We start from the raw sequence: 24187 nt of genomic DNA on the forward strand, positions 1-24187 counted from the left end.
TGGTCGTGGTCTCTTTTTTTTTTTTTGCGTTCGAGGTGGACGGCTCGAGCCATCCTCATTCCTCCAGACATTTTTTGATGGATTGTGTTGCGGCTGTTGCTGCTGCTTGAATCGCTTGACGAAATGTCAGAAGTAGCCATGTTGGATGAGTTCTTCTATTTGTCTCTTCAAAACGTGACACTCATCCGTATCGTGGCCAGCTTGCCTATGAAACCTGCAGTACTTTGTTTGGTCTGCCTTTGGGGAGACCTTCATGCACTCCTCGGGGAATTCTACCATTCCCATCTCCCCAACTTGCTTTAGAATGACACTGACGGGATGGGTAAGAGGAGTTAGATTACGCAAGGGGACCAGGCGAGGTCGTTCGTGGTCTCGGCCTTTCCCTGCGGTTGGATGGTTCGAGAGTGGTGCCTGGCTGGGCGGACCCGCTTTCCCAGGCTTCCCACCTTTCCATCCATCTTCTTCGTCCTTCTTCTTCCTGTCGACGTCCTCTGCTTCGGCATAGCGGCTAGCCGTCCTTATCAGATCTTCGTAAGAGCGGGGGTGGTGGGCATTCAACTGCTTGTGAAAATACCCTGATCTTAAGGCATGGATCAATATCGGGATCGCTGCCTTGGAGTCGAAGTCGTAGACATTATTGACTTCCTTTTTCTATTTTATCAGGAAGTCTTTGAGGCTCTCGCCTCTATCTTGCTTCACTACATAGAGGTGAGAGAAGAGTTTCTTACGTTGTATGCTACCGGAGAAGTATGTCAGGAAGATCTTGGACAACTCCCCAAAGTTTTGGATCGACCCATCAGGGATGGTGTTGAACCAGTCTTGGGTCGCTCCATCCATGGTGGACAAGAACGCTCGGCACATGATGGCGTCCCCTGCCCCGATCATTACCATAGCAGCATTGTACCTCGTCATGTGGACGCGTGGGTCAGTGACCCCCATGTACTCCTTGATGGCGGGCAACCTAAAGTCCCTCGGCAAAGGTACGTCCATGATGCTTGGGGAGAATGGTGCTGCCATCCGTACCTCGGGTTCCGGGGACTGCTCCCGTGCCTCCATCCTTCTTGCTAACTCCTCGATTCTTCTTTGTAGCCTCTCGACCAGGGCCGACTCATCAGGGTGCCGGTGCGGGGCCGGCTGCCGCTCCTCCAAGTGTCGGTGTGGAACCCGCTCATCAACGCGTCGCTTCCCCGCCGAGTGCCGTCGCGGAGCCGGCTCTTCGACGCGTCGCTCCTCCAAGTGTCGACGTAAGGTCGACTCATCAACGTGTTGGCGTGGGGTCGGTTCCCGAGACTCGCCCACCTCGTCTGTGGGTGATCTCTCGGCTTCTCTGTTTTCGTGTTGGCGAGGACCTCTGGTAGAGGATCCCTCGACCCGTGATCCTAATCTTTGCCGCACGGGCGCCCTTTGTCCCAATCGTTCTGGTGCAGATTGGGAAGGGCATGGTTGTCGTCTAGTCGGTCTACTTCTTTGGGTCTCCACCCTTATTTCCTAGGGCCGCGGCGGGGGCACTTGGCCTTGTAGTCCCACCGCCACTTGGTTTAGTGCCGCCGCCACTGCTTGCTAGATGGTCGCCTGGAGGTTCACGACTTGGTTCGCCCCTCCATTGTGGAGCTGGTCTCGGAGGTCCCCGGGCCTCCCGTTGTTGAGCTGTTCTCGGAGGTCCCCTCCGCGATTGTTGGTGAGTTGGTCCCGGAGGTCACCTGAGGCATTGCCATTGTTCACGTTGCGGGAACCGTGGGAGCTGCGGGACACCATTTTTTCAAGCTTGCTGTTGAAAGAGGAATGAGTTGTGTGTGTCGTAGCCTGCTTGAGTATTGGGCTCAGGCTCTCAATGAAAGCACCAATGACGGTAATAATGTTACCGGTAATAATAATATTATAATAACGCTATGTGAGAGAGTAACAATAGTTGTATTGCTTTTGTCTCAGTATAGAAAATACAGTGTATCCTCTCCATTGCTAGCTGAGGGGAGTTCTATTTATGCTAAGTCCTAACGGTAACAATATGAAGAGTCATAATTAGGGAGCTGAGGCTAACGGCAATAGCATGAAGAATCATGAATGAGGCGCTCAGCTTTAATTCTCTCCCTTCAATGCAATGAATGGCCATAATGTTTCCACCCGTTGGTGTTCTGCCCGTTGGAGTTCTGCCTGTTGGAATTCCACACGATGTCGGGTTAAATATGGTGTCGGGTCAGGTGCTGCTTATGATCCGGGTCGGGTGCCAGCACCATTATCCTGTCAGGAAGGTCTCTGAGGATCATCGCCAGCTTAGAGCTTCTGAATCATTGACTTCAACAATGTGTAACCTTTACGACGTAAATCAGCTAAAATGTCTCTGACTTGGTCGAAAGCCTCCACCACCACATTTGGAGGCACGCCACCCACCTCTATGATCGCCTCAAAGAGGCGAGGCAGATGGTCAGACCAGATTGCCGAGACGCGTTATGGCGGCGTCGGAATCGGCGGTCAAAGCAGAGTAGGGTGTAGGGTGTAAATTTTGGGTTTTTTTTTTGTTCTTTATGCTTTGTCGTTGGCGGGTTTTCAGACAGGGGAGATAGGGTTCCTTTTTCTAGGTAATTGAATAATTGTAGAAATCATATTATAAACTCCTTCTAATAATGTATGCTTTTTGGCGACCCAGGTCATTCCATCAGAAATAGAGACATCGGTTTCACAGTGCATGATGTTTAGGGTGGGTGTTATAAAAGAGCAATTCCAGAATCTCTACAATGCATTGTCTGTCATGAGGATAGACCGACCAAAGAATGATTCAGTTAAATGCACCAGAGCTTATGTTTACTTATAATTATCTGTTTAAGCAAAAGATCCTTAGTGGAAGCAACAAAATAAACACAATTACTTTATTGTTTAGCTAAAAAATTAAGATTATCATTTGCTGTAATAGTTTAGTTGGAATTGTATTCGCAACACATGAAGGATTCAAACATGCAAAAAAATAGAAAACAAAGATAATCTAAACAAGAGTAATTAAATACAACAAAATCAAGTTCAAAATACTTCAAAATGTTATCTATTAAGTACGACATATACAGGTAGTTAACAACTGTATACCAGATAAGTACCAGTAACAATGAACAGATAGGCAACAATCGTAGATTTAGCGCATGCACTGAGCTTGAAGATCACAGAACTCCAAGCTCTGAATTAGCGAAGTACAATGAATACCCGCCATGCTGTCGTGTAAAATTTGAGGGCCATACTACTCAAATTGCAGCCTGAGAGCAATAAATCTGTAAAAATTAGGAATGCAATCAAAAGAAATTGAGAAAGAGAAATGGAGGTTAAATACATGTCGCCCAGAAATAGGAAAGTCGTGTCTCCCCCAACACTTTTCATCTCAACCGGAAGAAGCTTCTAGCATATCTGAGCAAAGTTGCTCACCCAATTCTATATTAATATAATTATATGTTTATATATATATATATATATATATATATATATATATATATATATATATATATATATATATATATATATATATATATGTAATAACCAATATATATTTACAGTGAAGCATGATATGTTGGAATTATATATATATATAGGCTAATTGACCGAAATGTGTGGTCAAAGAAGGAAAATTCCAAAAGTGTGGCTACTTTTTTTTTTTTGACAAAAATATGCAAAACTCCTTTGGGACTTGCGCTTTTGGTTGTGTCCCGGCCTTTTTTTTTTCGTTATTTTCGTAAAACGCAAGAGCCAAATGCGTTTTGCGTATTGTATACGTAAAACGCATTTGGCTCTTGCATTTTCTAGGGTATACGGTATAGGCAAAAACGCAACTTACTCTTGCGTTTTAAGTATTATACCGAAAACGCAAAAGTAAGTTGCGTTTTTTGCGTTTTTTGGAGTTTTTGTATCGGCGATCGCGAAGAAGCACAAAAACGCAATTAGCACATGCGTTTTTGGAGTCTTCGAAAAACGCAAGGAGTTTTTGTACCGGCGATCGCGAAGAAGCACAAAAACGCAATTAGCACATGCGTTTTTGGAGTCTTGCGTTTTTCATATTCGAAAAACGCAATTCAGTCTTGCGTTTTTCACACAATTCCGGAAGTAGCGCCGGTAAATAGTCCGCATTTCGGAGTTGCGTTTTACGTATTTTTTTGGATTATACGTAAAACGCAAGAGCGAAATGCGTTTTTACGTATTCCATACGTCACATGAAAACGCAAGAGCCAAATGCGTTTTACGTATACAATACGCAAAACGCATTTCGCTCTTGCGTTTTACGAAAATAATGAAAAAAAAAAAATAGGCCGGGACACAACCAAAAACGTAAGTCCCAAAGGAGTTTTGCATATTTTTGTCAAAAAAAAAGTCAGCACACATTTTTGTAATTTCTCTTGCCCCTCTACACATTTCGGTCAATTATCCTCTATATATATATATATATATATATATATATATATATATATATATATATATATATATATATTATGTGGAAATTTAAATTACTGATTAGAAATTAAATTGTTTTTATGTCTTTAAAAAAAAAATTATTTATATTAGATGTACAATAGTACTATGAAATTATCTTATTTTGCAAAAAATATTTTTTATGCTAACGACAGAGAATCTATTGGAAGAGACCATTAGTGTCCCATTTTTATTTTTTATTTTTGAAAAAAAGTTTCCAATCTAATTGTTTGTATGGTGTTTTTCAAAGAAATTTGTCATTACAAGATTCTTTGAGCATGTTATTGAGCAATCGTTATGCGTTGGACCCGTGTCCAGCATGCTTGCTGGACACGGGTAACAGTGCCGTTAGGCACTGTTATCTCCTTTTTTTTTTTTTTTTTTTTTTTTTTTCAGACCGCTTCGTTATAGGAGTATATGTTCATAATTTTATTACTATATGTTAATAACTGTACATTCATAACTCCATAACTGTACGTTCATAACTCTATAACTGTACATTCATAACTCCATAACTGTACATTCATAACTCCATAACTGTACATTCATAACTCCATAATTGTACATTCATAATTTTCGAAGCTCTATGTTCACAATTTTAGAGCTCTATGTTCATAAATTTATCACTATATGTTCATAATTGTAAGTTCATAATGTTAGAGCTCTGTGTTCATAATTTCATAATTGCATAACTGTACATTCATAACGGCATAACTGTACATTCATAACGGCATAACTGTACATTCATAATCCAAAAAAAAATAACGCTGTTAAGGGCAAAACGCGCGCGATTTTTTTTTTTTTATAACTAAATGACGCGTTTTTTTAAAAAAACGACGTCGTTTTGGGCCCGTGTCCACAATTCATTGTGGACACGGATCCAGGGCATAATTTGCCGTTATTGAGGTTAAAATAATAATGGGTGACAATACCGAGAGTCGATAATGTTTATGACTCCATCAGATACAAGATTGCCTTTTAAATTTCAAAAGAGGCAATCACTTTATTATTGTCATATGCCATCACAATAAATAAGTCAATACCAAATTAACAATTTGTTTATCCTAAAAATAAAAAAAAAAATTAACAATTTGAAATTTCATCATTTTTTCTGTGCCAATTTCTGTGCCATGATTGTGAAATATGTTATGCAATATACTTTAAAATCTGTTTAAGATGTAATATCTGTATTTTATTATAGTTTATTACAATAACAACACGTAAAATTAAAATATAATTTATTGATCGTGCATCGCATGGGTACAATGCTAGTTTAATAAAAAATGTGTACCTTTATTAACATACAAATTTAAACATTAACACAAATGTGTTTATAGCTTAATGGGTAAAGCTTTTGCTTTTTAATTTTGTGGTTAAGGGTTCAAACCCCACTTTAGATATTTAATACATTGTATATATTTATTAAAAAAAAAAGAAATGAACCTCACTTTAGATATTTAATATATTGTATATATATATTTATTAAAAAAAAATGATCGGTTTGGTACGGGTACCCGCCGATCGGGTTACCTAAATCGTGTACCGATCGGTACTTCAGTTCTTTAGTGCTAATCGGGTTACCTAAATCGTGCCGATCGGTACTTTGGTTCTTTAGTGAAAACATAATCGGTGCAACTCAATTCTTCAATTATATTTATATAATATTCGATGTTATAATTTATACAATTGTATATCGATCTAAATATTTTTAAAATATTATAACAAATTCATCGCGTGCAACGTACGAGCGAAAATACTAGTAAATCTCTAAAACTAAGCTTACAAACCGCTGGCATGTCCCTTCCGGGTTGACTGCCAATTGATTGCACATAACAGGATTGACTTCCTAATTTAAAAGAGATAAGTAAATAATTAAAGAAAGCAATATTCTCCTAAATTGCGGCCATAATCACGCTATTAATGTGTAACGGCCTCCTTGAATGCTTCCATAAATGTTCCCCAAGTGCCTTGTCAATCGCGCTATCCAAAGGCCACTTATCAGGCACTCTATCCACCTGCCAGACATTGTATTCGAGTTTAATTGGTATACCACTCCGAGGCCAACTTCTTAATTTCCAATACCCTAACACTCATCACATCCCCGGCCCACTTTTTTGAGGAAAGCAAACTTCTCCCAAATTGCGGCCATAATCACGCTATTAATGTGTAACGGCCCCCTCCATAAATGTTTCCCAAGTGCCTTGTCAATCGCGCTATCCAAAGGCCACCTACCAGGCACTCTATCTACCTACCAGACATTGCATTCGAGTTTAATTGGTATACCACTCCGAGGCCAACCTCCTCATCTCCAATACCCTAACACTCATCACATCCCCGGCCCACTTTTTTGAGGAAAACAATCTTCTCCCAAATTTCGGCCATAATCACGCTATTAATGTGTAACGGCCTCCTTGAATGCCTCCATAAATGTTCCCCTAGTGCCTTGTCAATCGCGCTATCCAAAGGCCACCTACCAGTCACTCTATCCACCTATTGTATTCAAGTTTAATTGGTATACCATTCCGAGGCCAACCTCCTCATCTCCAATACCCTAACACTCATTACATCCTTGTGGCTCACGGAGTTGATGATAAGCGATAAATTGTCTTAGTGGTGCACTTTATTTAATCCATTTTGCGTATATCTTAATGTGTTTGAGATAATCTGAGAGGGCAGCTCAAGTGGCAAATGAGCTCTCTTTGCATGGGGCTCCCCCCAAAAAAAATGTGTTTGAGATGAAAATCACTTATAACAATTATTTTTAATTATAGATAAGAAAGAGTGGGCAAGAAATAAGGCATTTTGCAAGTGAAAAGACTTCAAGGAAGCACTAAACGAAGGCATAAGGGTGTGAAGCAAGTCAAGGGGTTAAATCTGAGCGCCATGACCATCCCAGGACACTTTCTGAACTTGGGGCTCACGCTGACACTCATTGCCATGAGCGTCAATGTGAGGCCAGGAATCAAAAAGTTTGGTCTAAACCATACGGTTGAGTGAGATGCTAGACCAGCATGAAAGTTTGGGTCCAAGTTAGTGCTCTTGGGCATAACTTCAAGCATCCGTGAGGTGTCATTGGAGGTCATGATCGACCTCACAGTTGAAAGCTGAGTAAAAGTGGTGCTGGAATGGAGTGTGTGTGAGAGGGTATCCTCGTATCATATCGGATATCGTCTCAATGAGTGGAATGGAAATGTGTTGAATAGTAGGTGGTTAAGCACAAAAGTGTAGAGTGTTTAGAAGTTAGTTTGAGAGCGAGTTGCAAGATATCAAGGAACAACTATATACAAAGTGTAATGGTAAAACAATTAACTAAGGTAATTAATAAGTAATAGTAAAACTAAGAGCTTGGACTATTCTATTTTTAATAGATGCCATAATGTATCCTTGGTGAGAGCTCATGTAATGGTAAATTGTAATTCAGCCCTACTCTCATGGTGAATCAAGCCAATTGAAGTAATTCATCAACATGTGGTGTTCACATCTCCTTCGAACTCCCTTTTCTTAAAGCAAAGTTGGACTAGTGAGAGGTGTGGCTATGGTATTGCTCTATTCTCATAGTGACAACACCTTGTTCATGTACCTCTTGCATAATTTGGCCACAACAATACAAGAGTCAATACAAACCACCAAGATCACAACTAGAGGCATCATCAAGTCATTACACTATCTCATAGCTCAATTCAATCACATAGCATCAATCGCAAAAGATGATTTCTATCTTCAACCACTGTCCACAATGTCACCCTGCTCGTCGTGGCTTCCAGCTTCTTCTTTTAGCTTGTTGGCTTCTTCCTTGCTTGTATGGAAATGCCTCCTTGCTCTTCCTATAGCAACAAATCACCCCGTTTAAGCGCCAATGGCTCCAACAATGCCTCCACAGCACCTATTAACCAATTACGATGCACACAATTCAGCTTTGCAGTTAACATATTATGTATCTGCAGTCAACAATTTATGTGGTGCCTGTAATTATCATGTTATTCAATTTATTTACATGTACAAAAAATTTTAACTGCATGTTTGAATGTGTTAATTGCAAACACATAATTTTTTAACGAGGATTCACAATGCAATAGGAACTCGGGTCCATGGTATAACAATTGAATATTTTTTGCAATTCATCAGCTGATTGTCAATGTCTTTTGAGTTAATCATGCTATACAGATTGAGATCAGCTGCTCTGATCAAACAGTGATGCTTCAACAAGAATACATACATCATTTTATTGCTCTAATTCCAGACAAACTGCTTCTTCCTATGCCACACATCCAACAGGCAATTAGTAGCAAAAATAACATTACTGTTCTAAGTCCTAGATTCTGTCAACTACAACTTGTATGCTACAATTACAATCACTCTTATTTCACAGTTACAGGTGAAAATATGCATATTTGACATCCAAATCCTTCAATCCATGGCAGCTAACATATTGTCCTTTCCACATCTTCTACATGCTAGCAAGAATGTCACACACATAATACATCAAGAAAATGCCTGAACTTACTTATATCGGCATGACTGTCCTTTTACACAGAAATGCAAAAGTGTTAATGGCCTTCGGAACAATTGGTCATCATCTTTGCACCGACTACAAGGTTCCCAGGCATGACGATCTATGGAGCCAATTCAAATTCATATCATCCTTTACAATGCTAATCCTTAGATCCTTAAAATAGTCTCTATAATTTTCCCACAAAAAAGCAGTTTCCTCATCGCATATGACAGTTGTTAATTGTGCAAGGTTCCGTACTGTATCAGGCAGGTCATCTAGTCCCTGACGACCTCCCATAAAGATGGTCTCTAAAGAACGCAATTCGCCAATTTTTTCAGGAATGGGATCCAAATCCACACAATCGTATATATCCAGGAACTTTAGTTTGTAGAGCCTTTCCATTGAATCCGGTAACCCTGTCAGGTTTGAACATGAGTGAAGCATCAGAACTTCCAAGTTCTCCAAGTTGCATAGTTCTTCAGGAATTTCATCTAATTTTTGGCAGTAACTGATGCTAAGCTTCCTAAGATTGACAAGATCACATATACCAATTGGCAGCTTTTTTAAGTCATCACAGTATTCGATATTAATTTCCAGAAGGTTTGGCATCCGATCAACACAATCCCGAAATGCATCCCCAACCTCACACATGACCAATGAAATCTTCTGCAAGTTTTCCAACATGAAAGTTGATTGACAGATGGAAGAAAATGATATACGCTCCAACCTAATTCTCTTTAAGTTGTGCAAATGGCCAAGCAGAGTACAGTTACTAAACACGGTTGGGGAGAAACCGTTATTCGTGACAACGAGAACCTTTAGATGGCTTGCTTTCTCCACAAATATTGGTAAGGTATAAGAACTTGATTGAATGTTCAACAATAGTACTTCAAGATTTGGAAGTTGCAAGTCATTGGAGAATAATGTTTCATCTGCAGTTGGTAATAACGCCTTTATTTAGTGGAGGAAACTTTAATGAATACACTGTAATAATAATTTTAAGGCTTATTGGTTAAAAATGTTCTTTAAAAAATAATGTTATGTTGTAAAATTTTAAATAAGTGATGCACAAACACAAAAAATCTGAGCTAGATTAGATTCGTTCTTAGGTTGGAAATTATAAGTGTTACAAAATACAAATATTTGATATCAATTTGTCAAAGTTTAAAGATTTTAATCTAATTGTTAGTTATAATTGTCACAAAATACAATGGTTTGGGTTCTTTTACCAAGTTTTAAAGGTTTGTTACAAAGCATAAATGTTCAAGTTTTGTTTTCACCAATAAAGCCTAAATTTAATTGTTTTATCAAAATTTTATAGCATGTTAGCGCCTAGGCGCAATTTTTGCAACACTGGTTGATATAAAGATTTACCTTTTAGATGAAAGAAAAAAATTATTGTTTATTTAATCTTTAAAAAGGTTAGTGGCCAACCTGTAGAGATGGATAGCATTTGGACTTGAAGTAGTAGCCTTGGTTGTTTAAGCACCCATGGAGGGAAATCATTGTCAATATTTAATCTCCTTCGATTTTCTATGGTTTCATTGACACTCTGGTACATAGCCAATTCTCTTAGCACATCATGTTGCCGGGCATAGTGCACTGCATTAGAGAAGCCAATGCTGGCAGGATCATCTTTTCTGTGAATAAGAAAAACTTTTCTGTCAATGGTGACCGATATGATTACCTCATATTCTTAAACTAGCAAAATATCTAGGCTACAGCAGTTCATTTAAGAAGCTTCATACAAGAATGTCAAAGAGACAAGAAAATAAAAAATAATTGAATGCACACACCTTCTAAGGGCAAGATCGACAAGGTTGTACGAAGCAAGGTGGAGAAGGATATTAAAAGCTGAAAACCCATCATCATCAAGATTGTAACGTTCCTCCCACATGTCCAAAAGCACCGCTACTGGTATTCTTTGATCTTCAAGAAATAATCCCAGATCTTGGTAACAGTCTTTCAAAATTTCATTCAAGGCATCGATGCTTGGTTGGAGACAATCAAGCAGATCGCTACCCAAAGGAAAGAGGATTTGACCCTTAGACTGCTTCTTAATTCTATCATTCCAAAAAAACTCATTTTGTCTGTACAAAGATCTTCCTACAACCTTAAGAGCCAACGGGAATCCTCCGCAGCTTTTTACCACCTGCCATTACAAACCATTAGTGAGCTTCCTCTAAATGGAATCTATAGGGATAAGATAGGCTATAATTCAGTCACCGACACAAAGCATCAGATTATTTTATTTAGAAAATAATTCAATCAAACTTTGAAACTTGAATGGTTCAAGCACATACATTAAAGTAATATCGTAAGATTTGAAACTGTACTATTAACCACATTAGTAGCTTTTACCTTATCCACAAGATCTCTTTGAACAATACATTTCCCACCTTCAAAGGCATAGTTACAAAATAGAATCATCGCATCATTATCAGGCAACAATTTCAATTTATACGTATATTTAAACTGTGGGAATCTGCATCTTGTTGTAACCAAAACTTTGTAATTTTGTATGGGAAAGATGAGTTTTTCAAGAACTGAAAGTGATTCATTCCAAACATCATCCAGGACCAGCAACATAGATTTGCCCACTAAATGCTCCTGTAGTAGATGTTGCAGTTGGTTGAGTGCATCTTCATTACTTTGAAAGTCAGGCACCAATCCATTGCTTAACTTGTTAAAAATTTTGTGAATAATGCTCCTGAGGTTTGGTGTTCTTGAAACCGTGACAAAGTAGATTTGCTGGTATTTCTCTGCAAAGAAATAAGACTAAGTTGTCAGAACTCAGAAATAGTGTGGAAGCATATATTCAAATAGTATAACCATCCTTCTAGCTAGTAAAGATTGCATCTTGCTAGGTGCTCTCAAGAAAAAGTATGTATACTAGACCAAGCGATTTACTCATACAGCTTGTTAGATCAAGCGCAAGTTATAGCTGATAACGGAAGCTCAACTAACATCACATTTTCGTAACGCAGGGTACTAGACTTGGATCTTTAGGCCTCCACCCAATCTCTCTAGCCAACGCAGGGTGCTAGACTTGGACCTTTAGGCCTCCGCCCAATCTCTCTAGCCACCTAGTGCTAGACTTGCCCTTCGGGACTCCACCCAACAATCCCTCTAGCCACCTGATGCTGGACTTGGCCCTTCAGGCCAACACCCAACAATCCCTCCCCATCTGGTGATGGAGTTGCCTTTCAGGCCTCTGCCCAACAATCCCTCTAGCCACCTGATGATGGACTTGGCCCTTCAGGCCACCGCCCAACAACCCCTCCCCATCTGGTGATGGAGTTGCATTTCAGGCCTCATGGAGTTGCATTTCAGGCCTCTGCCCAACAATCCCTCTAGCCACCTGATGATGGACTTGGCCCACCGCCCAACAATCCCTCCCCATCTGGTGATGGAGTTGCCTTTCAAGCCTCTGCCCAACAATCCCTCTAGCCACCTAATGATGGACTTGACCCTTCAGGCCACCGCCCAACAATCCCTCCCCATCTGGTGATGGAGTTGCCTTTCAGGCCTCTGCCCAACAATCCCTCTAGCAGCCACCTGGTGCTGGACTTGGCCCTTCAAGCCACCGCCCAACAATCCCTCCCCATCTGGTGATGGAGTTGCCTTTCAGGCCTCTGCCCAACAATCCCTGTTGAGCATATAGCTATTAATGTGCAATCCAATTATCAGTTTAGGCTTTTAATTGAGATGGAGTACATGCTTCAATTTGGTATCAGAGCGACTACGGTTCACTTGTTGCTTGGAACCCACCGCACGTGAGGGGACGTGTTGAGCATAGCAGTGTTTGATACTAACTTATGTAAAAGGTTATGAGTTAAACATTCATAAATTACTCTGAATTCTAAAGAGGCTACCAATTGAATAAGCTCTAGAAGCTAGTGTAAAGAGTTGGGAATCACAAAACCTTTAATATCTTTGTCGTGGCAGAGCAGTTTCACTAGACTCGTCTTGCCGCAGCCCCCAGGAGCGGAGATCACCACCACAAGTTCTTCATCTGCTTCATCCACCATCTTCTTCAACTCCAGAAGGGGAACATCGAATCCCACTAAACCAGCTGGGACTGCCGGCACATCAACCCACCCAGGAAACGCACTGGGAGTGCCCATAGCAGTTGCCCCTTGATTGATTGTAAGATTCTTGACAAGCGCAAGAAGCTCATCCGTTTTCTCATCTATGCCATTCACTGTCACCAGAGTTTTCTTGTTGTCCCTGAAACTCTGTATCTGGACATCAATAGAAAAAAATCTCAACAGCGATTTCTCCAATTTCGCCAGCTTCTTTGAGTACCGCCACTTCTTGCAAAGATTGTGGCGTTTGATTTTCTTGCACTCCTCGACTAGCGCTTCGCCGTCGGCGAGCTGTTTGATAAGCACTTTTGTTTCGTCTTCCCGGGTGCCGGTGAGCTTGTTTAGTTTCTCTATGTCATGAAAAATGGGTTGAATCCGACAGAGGGTTGATTTTAAGCTCTCAAAGTCTGATCTGAACGCGGCCACTTTCCGGCAAGAATCCACGACGACGACGAATAATTTATCAAACGCCACCCCCAATACGGCCCCTTCTAGCAGAGATGCGGCCATTTTCCTCTGCCTGAGCTAGAAACAATTATTTGGGAAATTTAGTTTTAATATTTCCCACAGTATACACTTTCATCTTGTCTCTTGGGAATCATTCTGTGGAGCGTGGAATCCGTGGATAATAAAGAAACAGGCCCACGAGGAAAGGAGAAAGAACTTTTCAAAAAAGTAAAATTAAAAATAAAATATACTCACTTTTCGTTCTCTTAAATTAATTTAGTGTTGCACTTTTCATCCTTTTTGTGCTCACTTTTCGTTCATGAATTATATTAAAATTACAAATTTCGTCCCTAATATTTTATTAATAAATAAATAAAAAGTAAGTATGTTTCACACTTAAAAAGTTCTACAATTATTTTATAATTTAGGGACGAAAGGTGTAATTTTTTAAAAAAGACAAAAGAAAGGAGAAAGAAACTCCGGGAACAATAAGTCAGTGACTATTGGACAAAACGGACTTTATAAGTGGGAACTGGGAAGTATACGAGTGTTCCCACTTTATTTTACTTGCTTTTCTTTTTTCCCTCAAATAGTAGACTAAACTTTACTTTAAAAAAAAAAAAAAAACTAATTAGATTCATTCATACTCTTAAAATGTGCAATTAAGCCTATAAATATATTGATAATATTTAGTGAATAGCATTAGTTGATTGTAGAAATATTTGGTAAATTAGCTGCCTATTAGTTGATAGTTGATTTCAGATAAAATTTCAATTTTGGTCCACTGACTATTGGAGTTGTTTTAATTGCAACACTTAACTTTTAAAAATGTTAATTTAGTACCTTGACTATGCAATTTCTATCAATTTTGGTCACACCGGTCAAATTGCCGGCCAAATCTCACCGGAAAAATTTTATGGGATAAATAATGAGGGTATTTTAGTCATTTTACTCATGTTCTTTCTTCTCCGATGAACTTTCCTCCATTTCCGGCGAGATTCCTTCTCCGATAAGCTTCTCCGATGGTGTTGATGAAATGCCACAGGTATACACACACCACCCAGTGTTGCTTCATCCAAACTCTTTCTAGTTGATCTCTTGTTTGCATCACCAAATTAAACCTCTCAAAATCTATATATCTCCCTTTACCCATAACCCTGTGCATATATGCTAAAAACACAACACTACAGTTTCCCCATCACAATTCTGGGAAATTAAAAATGAGGCCAAAAACACAATCCTCAGTACTCAACCTTAGACTCCTCCTCATCTGCATCTTCATAGCCTTCTTCATCCTCTTTGTAATCAAGTCATCAATAGTCTCATCTCCTGCAGCAACAACCCAATCTTCTTCTTCTTCTTCTTCTTCTTCTTCTTCTTCTTCTTCTTCTTCTTCTTCTTCTTCATAGAAATCTCAAACATTTTTGCCCAGAAAAGAAGCAAGATCGGGTAGTCTGTGCAATTTCTTTCAAAATTCAAGAAATTTAGAGCAAAGAATACAGCTTTGTGTTATCTGTAGTCTGTAGATGCATCCTTGTATTTACCCGGAGAAGGAATCGCCGGAAATGGAGGGAAGTTCATCGGAGAAGAAAGAACACGAGTAAAAAGACTAAAATACCCTCATTATTTGCCTTATTAAATTTTTTCGGTGAGATTTGGCCGGCAATTTGACCGGCGTGACCAAAATTTATAGAAATTGCGTAGTCAAGGTACTAAATTAACATTTTTGAAAGTCAAGTGTTGCAATTAAAACAACTCCGATAGTCAGTGGACCAAAATTGAAATTTTCTCTTGATTTCATACAAAATGATTTTCTCAAAAAGCTAATCAAAAAATTGTTTTAAACAATCTTTTGAATTTTAGTGTTTTGGAGCAATAAGTTGTTACAAAAAAACTAATTAATCAAACACTCATATTGATTGTTTAACCAAGTCAAACAGCTAATAATGGTCAAGCAAGTCAAAATTGACTGATAGGCTACCGAACAGGACCATTATGTTAGTGTATTGAAGCACAAAAATCAATTAATGACTTGTAATAGTAAGTTAGTAAGATTTCGGTGATCCTCCGACTAACTCCAACAACCCTCCGACCAATTCTCGGTGAGATTTCAAGGACCAAAATAATTGACATTTACCTGAAAAGGCGACCAAAAAGGTCGCCTTTTGCCAAAAATGGCTGTCTTCTTCCTGAGCAGAAGGGTCGTCTGGGATGGCAACCATTTGGTTATCTTACCTATTATCAAATCTCACCAAGCACCCAAAAAAAAAAAATTTATCAAATCTCGCCATTGAATAATGATTGTGGGTTTTATAATTATAATTTAAAAATTAAAGAAAAATGTTTAGCTCAATGATTCAAGAGTTATTCTGTAAGTTTTGCTCTAGCGGCAATGAAGTTAGTAGGAGACCCAAAGCTCAAAAAAATTGATCAACTCGCGATTTATTTGGAGACCTCTTGTACTGTAAATAAATAAACCTTGATCTACTTTTAAATTAGAAGGAACTTATAATTTTTTTATAATTATAAAGTTAGACGAATGCTTTCATTGATTTAATATCATTTTGATTAATAAAAACTTGACAGATAATTTTTTGAACTTAAAATTAGTAGGGTATGCAAATTTTTTGTCTAATTTATATTGTGATTTTTTATTCTTTAATTCAAATTACAATAACTAAAAGTATAACCATTGATAAATAAATAACATATTACAAATTTATCTAAAGTATTACTGGTTTAGGGCATATTTTTCCAAAAATTAGAAGTAGAATCACTAAATTGAAATATACAAACAATTTAGATTTACAATTAAGAAAAGCATAAATTGTATGGGTATAACAATCAATTTTTTAATGTATTGCAGAATATAAAATGCATGAGAATTATATATCAGTGTTGCAAAAATCGCGCCTAGGCGCTAGGCGGTCGGCCACCTAGGCGCCCTAGGCGCCGATTAATCGCTCTAGGCGCCCGCCTAGGCACTCTAGGCGCCCTAGGCGGTCCCCAGGCGCCTAGCGATTTTTGCAACCTTTATAAATATATATATATATATATATATGAAAAAGTTTAAATGCGGCGGTGTGGCGGAATTTCAGAATACACCAACAGTGTTAACAACATACACCAACAGTGTAAGGGAAACACACCATAATAAAATGTAAAAAAACATCAAAAAATACACAACAGTCAACAGACTCAAAAAAAAAATACACCATATAACTCACCACACCCCAATGGTGTATTTTCGAACACTATATAATATTTTTACTCACACCCAATGGTGTATTTTTGGTGATACGTACCTAATTTGTGTGTTTTTGTGCTGCATTTTCCTAACGTTGATGATGTATATTTGTTGAACTATTGGTGACGCCGTACCTAAAGACATCGCCACACTTGAACCTTGCTCTCTCTCTCTCTCTCTCTCTCTCTCTCTCTATATATATATATATATATATATATATATATATTATGAGACATGTTTTTAATTAGAGAGCAAAACATTCGGATGTACTAACCAAAGCCCAAAGGGATACTTGTAAATTTCTTGAAGAACCACGTCGAGAGCTTTGCAAGTATTAATGAAGAACTGCTTGGAAGCAGCTCGACCGAGAAGAGTTTCTCATAGGTGCTAGTTGGTAATGCATTTATGCTTCCCCTCCCGTTAATCCAAAAAAAAAAAAAAAAATTACTATTATTTTTTTGAAATCATATCTCTCCTATACTAATATTTGGGAGTTGCCAATTGCCCCTCAAAAATAACACCCCTTATTAACCGTTGATCTCAAATCATGTGGTTAAATTTTTTTTATCTAACATTTAGATTTATTTTTGTTATCAAATGCCCTCAAATTTTGAGTGAATTACAACTTTACCATTCTATAGCTCACTTCTAGACAAAAATTCTTTTCACTTTCCCTTCTACTTTTTCTTTCTTTTCTTTCATCTTTTTATCTTGTTTTGAGGATAGCTCCATGTGGTTATTACAATGTTACCATTTTCAAGTATAATTATATATATATATATATATATATATATATTATAAATATTAATTTTTTTTATTTTATACAACTTGTAATTATATTTTTAAATATTTTATTTGATCAATTCTTTTATTATAAATTTTATTATTCAATATTGTTATGAATTTCTAATGAAATAAATTTTTTTTTATGTTTATTAATAATATATATAAGTAATTAGCATATAAGTCTCAACCTACATACTATGAAGATAAATAATAATGTTGATGTGGGTGAAGAACTATATAATAAAAAAATTTTATGATATATTATAAATGATTTGTAAGAAAATTATATAAATGATAAGAATCAAAATCATTGAAAGTATGTAAGGATGTATTCAATTTAGAATTTCAATAACTTTTGTAGACTTTTTAAAATAAAAAATTGATAAAAGTCTATGAATGTTTTTTAAATAGACTTTTATAGAGTCTTATAAAGTTTTAAAAAAGTTTTGAATGACTCTATGAAAGTCAATTAAAATTTATTAAAATATATCATTTTAAAAGTCTTTAAAACTCTACAAAAGTAATGATTGAATACACCCCCTTTAGTAATTGATTTTGATTGGCTGGCTTAGACTTAGTAATTGATTTTGATTGGCTTAAACTTATATTGGATTGGGCAGAAGTTTTTTACAGTATCTCATTTTGCTTTAATATATAGAGAGATAGAGATGAGCTTAAACTTGGTATTGGCTTAAACTTATATTGGATTGGACGGGAACTTTTTACAGTATCTCATTTTACTTTAATATATATAGAGATAGAGATGGGCTTAAACTTAGGATGGGCTTAAACTTATATTGAATTGGGCAAGAACTGTTTACAGTATCTCATTTTGCTTTAACATATAGAGAGATTTAAAAATTAAAAAACATTAATTAATTGTTGGGTATGACGTTACGCACAAAGCGCAAATCCGTGACTAGTATATATATACACAAAAAATGTCAAATGAATAAAAAAAAAATGTTATGTGTACTCTCATGTTTTATATACATTAAAAATGTATAATGAATAACAAGGAAAAATGTTATGTTTACTCTCATGTTTTAGTCCTAACTTTTACTTTTACATACACAACCTTGATATAGACACTTGCATTGAGATTTGAAACCCATATTAAAAAATAGCTAATTAGGTCTATCATACTGATTTGAGGTACATGCGGCAGAATTCAAATAAAAAATATAGTCACTGTTGCGAAGTTTCCGTATCCTTTCCTCGTGGACTTGTTTCCTTATCATCTACTGAACATAATTCCCAGGAAACAAGAAGAAAATGTGTGCTGTGTAAAAATATTGGGAAAAAGAAATCTTCTCAAACAAGTATTACTAGGCTACTAGCTTAGGGAAGGAAAAAGCTTGAGGATAATGGCCGGATCTCTCATCGGAGGGGCCGTTTTGGGCGTGGCGTTTAATAAACTTTTCGCTGCGGTCAGCGATGCTGGTCGGAGAGTGGCCGCGTTCAGATCAGACATTGAGAGCTTAAAATCAACCCTCTTTCAGATTAAACCCATTTTTCAAGACATAGAGAAACTCAACAAGCTCACCGGCACCCAGGAAGCCGGAACAGAAGCGCTTATCAAACAGCTCAAGGACGGCGAAGCGCTAATCCAGGAGTGCTTGAGCATCAAGCCATACCATCTTTTGAAGAAGTGGCGGTGCTCAAAGAAGCTGGCGAAATTGGAGAAGTCGCTGGTGAGATTCTTTTCTATTGATGTCCAGATACAGAAGTTCAGGGATAGCAAGAAAACTCTGGCGAAGGCGAATAGTGTAGATCAGAAAATGGACGAGGCACTTGCTTATCTCAAAATTCTGGGAACCTCTTAAGGACTTCGTTTGAAATTAAAGTTGTATTTAGCTCACTTTTTTATTATTTATTTTAGTAATGTTGCAAAAATCAAGTCTAGACGCTAGGCAGCGTAAGCCTCGATTAGGTCACGGCGGAATAGGAGGCCGTCTAAGCAGCTTAGGTGAGCGTTGAAAGCTTGTTCATTAACATTTATTTTTCAAATGAAATATAGAAAATTACTCTGTATTTGAAACTAATTGTTTTTTTTTTTTTTTTTTTTTTTTTACTCCTATCATTTAAATTCACAAATGTTAGTGGTAAGTAAGAATATGTCCAGGTTGTTGATATCAAAATTTTGGAACATTTAAAATTTTGAGTGATACCTTTTAATTATTACTCTCACTATCTAACATATTTATTATATTTGAATTAAGATCCTAACAAGTTCAATTAAATTAAAATTTAAATCAATTCGTTGAATAACATATAATTCTAAGTGCATATAAATATGTTATATTGAGATAAGTAAATGAGCAATAGGTAGATATATAGTGATGGTAGGTAAAGTAAGAAAAGATAATATTGAATGTATGAAGTGGTAAGTGTATAAATATATAATAGGAGTGACGGTGATAATTAATGCGATGATAAGTAGATAGGGGTGACAGTGGTGTATATAGGTTGGAGTAGCAATATATGTAGGAAAGAATAAGTTGATAAATCAATTTAGTTATAAGAAATAAATATAAAAAGATTTTGAATTTTGTAAATATAAACCCAAACAGAATTCCGCATTGTAACGTCTATTTAAAATGGATAGTGCAAGCTCAATGGATAGCGTCTATTTCTGTGTGTAAGAGAAAGCTTTTACACTATACTAGTAATTCACTCGCGCGATGCACGAGAAAAAATTATGTTATTATAAATATAAATAAAAATAGAAAAATTAAAATATTTTAAATTGTTTAATATAATAATATTTTTGAGTTTTCATTGGTCAAGTATTTATTATTTGTATAGAATACAAAATTACAATTAAAATTAAAATTAAAATTTTGTATGGTTAATATAATCTCTAATTATGTGCATATTCAAATAAACTTATAGAGAAAATTTACATAATTATATTGATTTATTCTTAATTGTATTTCATCTATATTATAATTTTCACAATACGAATAATAACTCAGATAATTACATTTGGAAAACAAATTTCAAATTTTGTATGAGTAAATTTAAACTCTAATTGAACACATTTTTTATATGATTATATAATATATATAGTGATTTTATTTTTCAAAAGTACATTTTTTATATGATTATCATGGTTGCAGTAGGCGCTGGGCGCTAGTCGGGCGCCCGGGCAGCGCCTAGCGCCTAGGCGGAATCTAGGCGGTCGCGAAAAAAATAGTAGCAGACTTGCAATTTGACAATTTTAATGAGGCTATTTTCAACATTCAATCAAATAACACATCCAAATAAATGACATAATGATAATTCGTAAGTCATAACATCAAAAGAATATTTAAAAAAAAAAAAAAAAAAAAACTCAAATGAAATACCCAAATACTTCAATCATCCAAAGATTGAAAGTATCAAACTAGTCTACGAGTGTATATATGTCTTATTATATGTATATGTCATATAAATGGAAAACATTAGCAAGGTCGAGTCGGTCGGGTTAACTCGACTAACTCGACAGAAATTGACGAGTTAACTCGGCGTAATCGGACGAGTTAGGCGCTAGGCGGGCGCCTAGGCGGCCGGTCTCCTAGGCGGGAGCCTAGGGCGGAAATCGCCACGGCCTATGGGCGCCTAGCGCCTAGGCGCCGATTACTCAGTGCCTAGGCGCGATTTTTACAACCCTGATGATTATATAATATATAACTATTTTATTTTTCAAATGTTGTGCTTTTTTATTTTTTTTATTTTTTATAATAAAGGATGTTGTGGCATTAATTGAAACATTAATTACTTTTCAAACCATATAGCTTTATTATAGTTAAGATAATTCAAACATGGGAATTTATTCCTCAAAATCTCATATTCCATCTTCTTCCCCTAAGAAATTGCACGCCAAGGTGGGGTACTCCAATTGATACCATTATAATTTTAGGCTTTTAGCGGTTCTAGGTTTGAGTATTAACAAACAGAGGAAATTTTGAAGGTACGGGGCAAATTTTACCATGGACAATGATCCATGTAGACATGTAGTAGTGTAGTTTGTGAAGTAAGCAGTGGCGGAGTCAGGATTTGTTGATGTAGGGGGGCGAGTTCACTGTCACTCCTGATAAAATTCACTGCTCGTAGCCGGTAGCCCGAGTTCACTGCGGTTGCTGTCGTGAGTCGTCAACTGAGAAAACGAAAGAGAAGATTTAGTCCGAGTTCACCACGATTATTGTGACTTGTGAAGATGATGAATCCATCTCCAATAAACAATAATTCATAAAAGATGAATCCATCTCCATTCACCGCAATTAGGAATTTGGATGGTTTGTGTATTATACTTACTCTGAAAACTTTCTTTTAGGGGGAGAAATATTTGGTGATGGTGATGGGGCCACACAATGACACAATAGCTATTAAGCCTATTAGCCTATTATAATATTAATAATTTTATTTTATTTTTTTGGTGGGGGGCCAAGCCCCAATGGCCATGCTGTGCAGCCTGTGATGTTCCATACTAACACAAAAAAACTTTTCTTTTGGGGTGGGGGGGGGGGGGGGGGGGGGCAAGGCCCCCTCCTACCATAAGGTGGCTCCGCCACTGGAAGTAAGTATCATTCTAATTACATTTTAGTTTGATAATATTGTTCTGTTTTTCAATTTTATTTTTCACTCATTATAGTAATACCAAAATATCATTTTAATTATACTACAATTTCATTTGACAATATACATTATTGTATGAGTTCTATTTTGTAGTTTCATTTTTCACACACACTAGTTTAATTATAATAATGCTAAAGTATTATTTTAATTACACTCCACGTTCCTTTGACAATATATGTTATTATATGACTCTGAATTTTAATTTTATTTTTCATACACACAAGTTTCATTTTAATAACATTAAAGTAACATTTTCATTTGACAGTATACGTTATTGAATGCGTGCTATGTTTTTTAGTTTCATTTTTCCTACACACTAATTTCATTTTAGCAATACTAAAATATCATTTTAATTCTACTAAAGTTTTATTTGACAATCATGATCCACATATCACTATGGACCATGGTCCACGGTATAATAATTGAATACCAATAGTTATGCTGTGCAACCGAATCCACCATGCGCATGGTGCATACGATGCAAAACGACGTCGTTTTGACTAAAAACGCGCGTCCCATTTAAAAAAAAAAATCAGGTTCGATTCTCGGCAATAGCATTATTGTGGATATATAGTTATGAATTTGTGGATATATAGTTATGAATTTGTGGATATATAGTTATGAATTTCTGGAATATATAGTTATGAATTTATGGATATTTAGTTCATTCATTGTAGATATTTACTTCATTCATTCACTGTGGATATATAGTTATGAATTTGTGGATATATAGTTATGAATTTATGGATATTTAGTTCATTCATTGTGGATATTTAGTTCATTCATTGTAGATATTTACTTCATTCATTCACTGTGGATATTTAGTTCATTCATTGTAAATTTTTACTTCATTCATTCACTGTGGATATTTAGTTCATTCATTGTAAATTTTTACTTCATTCATTCACTGTGGATATATAGTTATGAATTTGTGAATATATAGTTATGAATTTATGGATATATAGAAATGTTATTACCGGGAATCGAACTTGATTTCTTTTTTAAGTGAGACACGCATTTTTTAACCAAAACGACATCGTTTTGCATCGAATGCACCATGCGCATGGTGCATTCGGTTGCACAGCATAATTTGCGATTGAATACTTGGACCGCCATGGCCGTAAATCAAAGAGGAGCAGTCTAGTTTGTGGGCTTATTGATGTAAGCCCAAAATTTATTTTGGTATGAAATTTGTATATGTAATAATATCATGAACATGTAGTTTATAAGTGAAATATGAGGGAGTTCTACTACATGTATTTTCAAATCTTACCTTCTTAAATTTATTTCATGATGTGATAGATACTAATAGGCTATTTTGTTCATATAGTCTCTGTAAATGTGTCTATATCAAAATTTTAAGTGTTGGAGTAAAAATTGAGAGTACATATAGTATTTTCCAATATAAGGTGACTTAAGATATTAGTCTAGTGAATAAGAAAATTTATTTAAGATTTGTTATTAGCAATAAGGTATGAGTTTGATTCCTGTTATGAACATTGGGGGTTTAGATTTGGATTAGACTTTTTATGCATAAAATGTATAATTTGATTTTGAGTCAGGACAAATTCATGAGATCCAATATATAATTCGAAAATTAGAGTGGTTTATTACATCAATTATAGAAAGTTTAATCACAGAGTAAGGTTCAATTAGTGGTACAAAAAAGTAATATTGTTAAGAAAAGAACGTAAAACCTTTTAGTGAAAATGAAATACTTTACAAACTAAAGTACTCCGTAATTCTTTTCATTAAAAAAAGTAATAATTTCCAAAGATCATGTAAAAGTTTTCAAGAAAACAAGTAATATGTTCAATAAAATGTAGTGAAAATACAAAACTTTAGAAACAACAATAATACTTTTCAGTGACGACAATGTAATACTTTACAAGGAAAAAAATAACACCCTTTTGTCATATTTTATCTGTCATGTTTACTATTCATTTGTCAAATCAACTTTTTCTTTCTTTTTATTTTCGTTAATATTTTTTTTAATAATTTTTAAATTTATTGTGTGTGTGTTTAATAGTACTTTTAATATATAGTTTCAAATATATAAATTTTATA

At 36.2% G+C, this 24187-nt stretch overlaps 2 protein-coding genes across 2 annotated transcripts; one reads left to right on the top strand and one right to left on the bottom strand.

Annotated features, from left to right (window-relative positions):
- Nucleotides 1-8534: 8534 nt before the first annotated feature.
- On the bottom strand, nucleotides 8535-13646 carry LOC109171778 (probable disease resistance protein At5g66900). The gene is made up of 5 exons (XM_019320848.1): nucleotides 12858-13646; nucleotides 11294-11694; nucleotides 10729-11084; nucleotides 10367-10572; nucleotides 8535-9864 (listed from the first exon to the last, which is right to left on the bottom strand). The coding sequence occupies exons 1-5, from the start codon at nucleotides 13528-13530 to the stop codon at nucleotides 9029-9031; spliced, it is 2472 nt and encodes an 823-aa protein (XP_019176393.1). The 5' UTR covers nucleotides 13531-13646; the 3' UTR covers nucleotides 8535-9028.
- Nucleotides 13647-18867: 5221 nt separating this feature from the next.
- LOC109171731 (RPW8-like protein 3) lies at nucleotides 18868-19326 on the top strand. The gene has a single exon (XM_019320787.1). It carries the CDS (start codon nucleotides 18868-18870, stop codon nucleotides 19324-19326), a length of 459 nt encoding a protein of 152 aa, XP_019176332.1.
- Nucleotides 19327-24187: the final 4861 nt, after the last annotated feature.

The sequence above is a fragment of the Ipomoea nil genome, unplaced genomic scaffold, assembly GCF_001879475.1.
Source record: "Ipomoea nil cultivar Tokyo-kokei standard unplaced genomic scaffold, Asagao_1.1 scaffold0380, whole genome shotgun sequence".
Classification (NCBI taxonomy): Eukaryota; Viridiplantae; Streptophyta; class Magnoliopsida; order Solanales; family Convolvulaceae; genus Ipomoea; species Ipomoea nil.

Bases quoted from the DNA above. Each gene is read 5' to 3' on its own strand.
- LOC109171778 (XM_019320848.1), bottom strand. From the start codon at position 13,530: ATGGCCGCATCTCTGCTAGAAGGGGCCGTATTGGGGGTGGCGTTTGAT. The intron at 10,573-10,728 runs GTGTGTGCATTC...TCTTATTCACAG, and splicing joins GTCGATCTTGCCCTTAGAAG to AAAAGATGATCCTGCCAGCA. The intron at 9,865-10,366 runs GTTGGCCACTAA...TACCAACTGCAG, and splicing joins AATGCTATCCATCTCTACAG to ATGAAACATTATTCTCCAAT.
- LOC109171731 (XM_019320787.1), top strand. From the start codon at position 18,868: ATGGCCGGATCTCTCATCGGAGGGGCCGTTTTGGGCGTGGCGTTTAAT.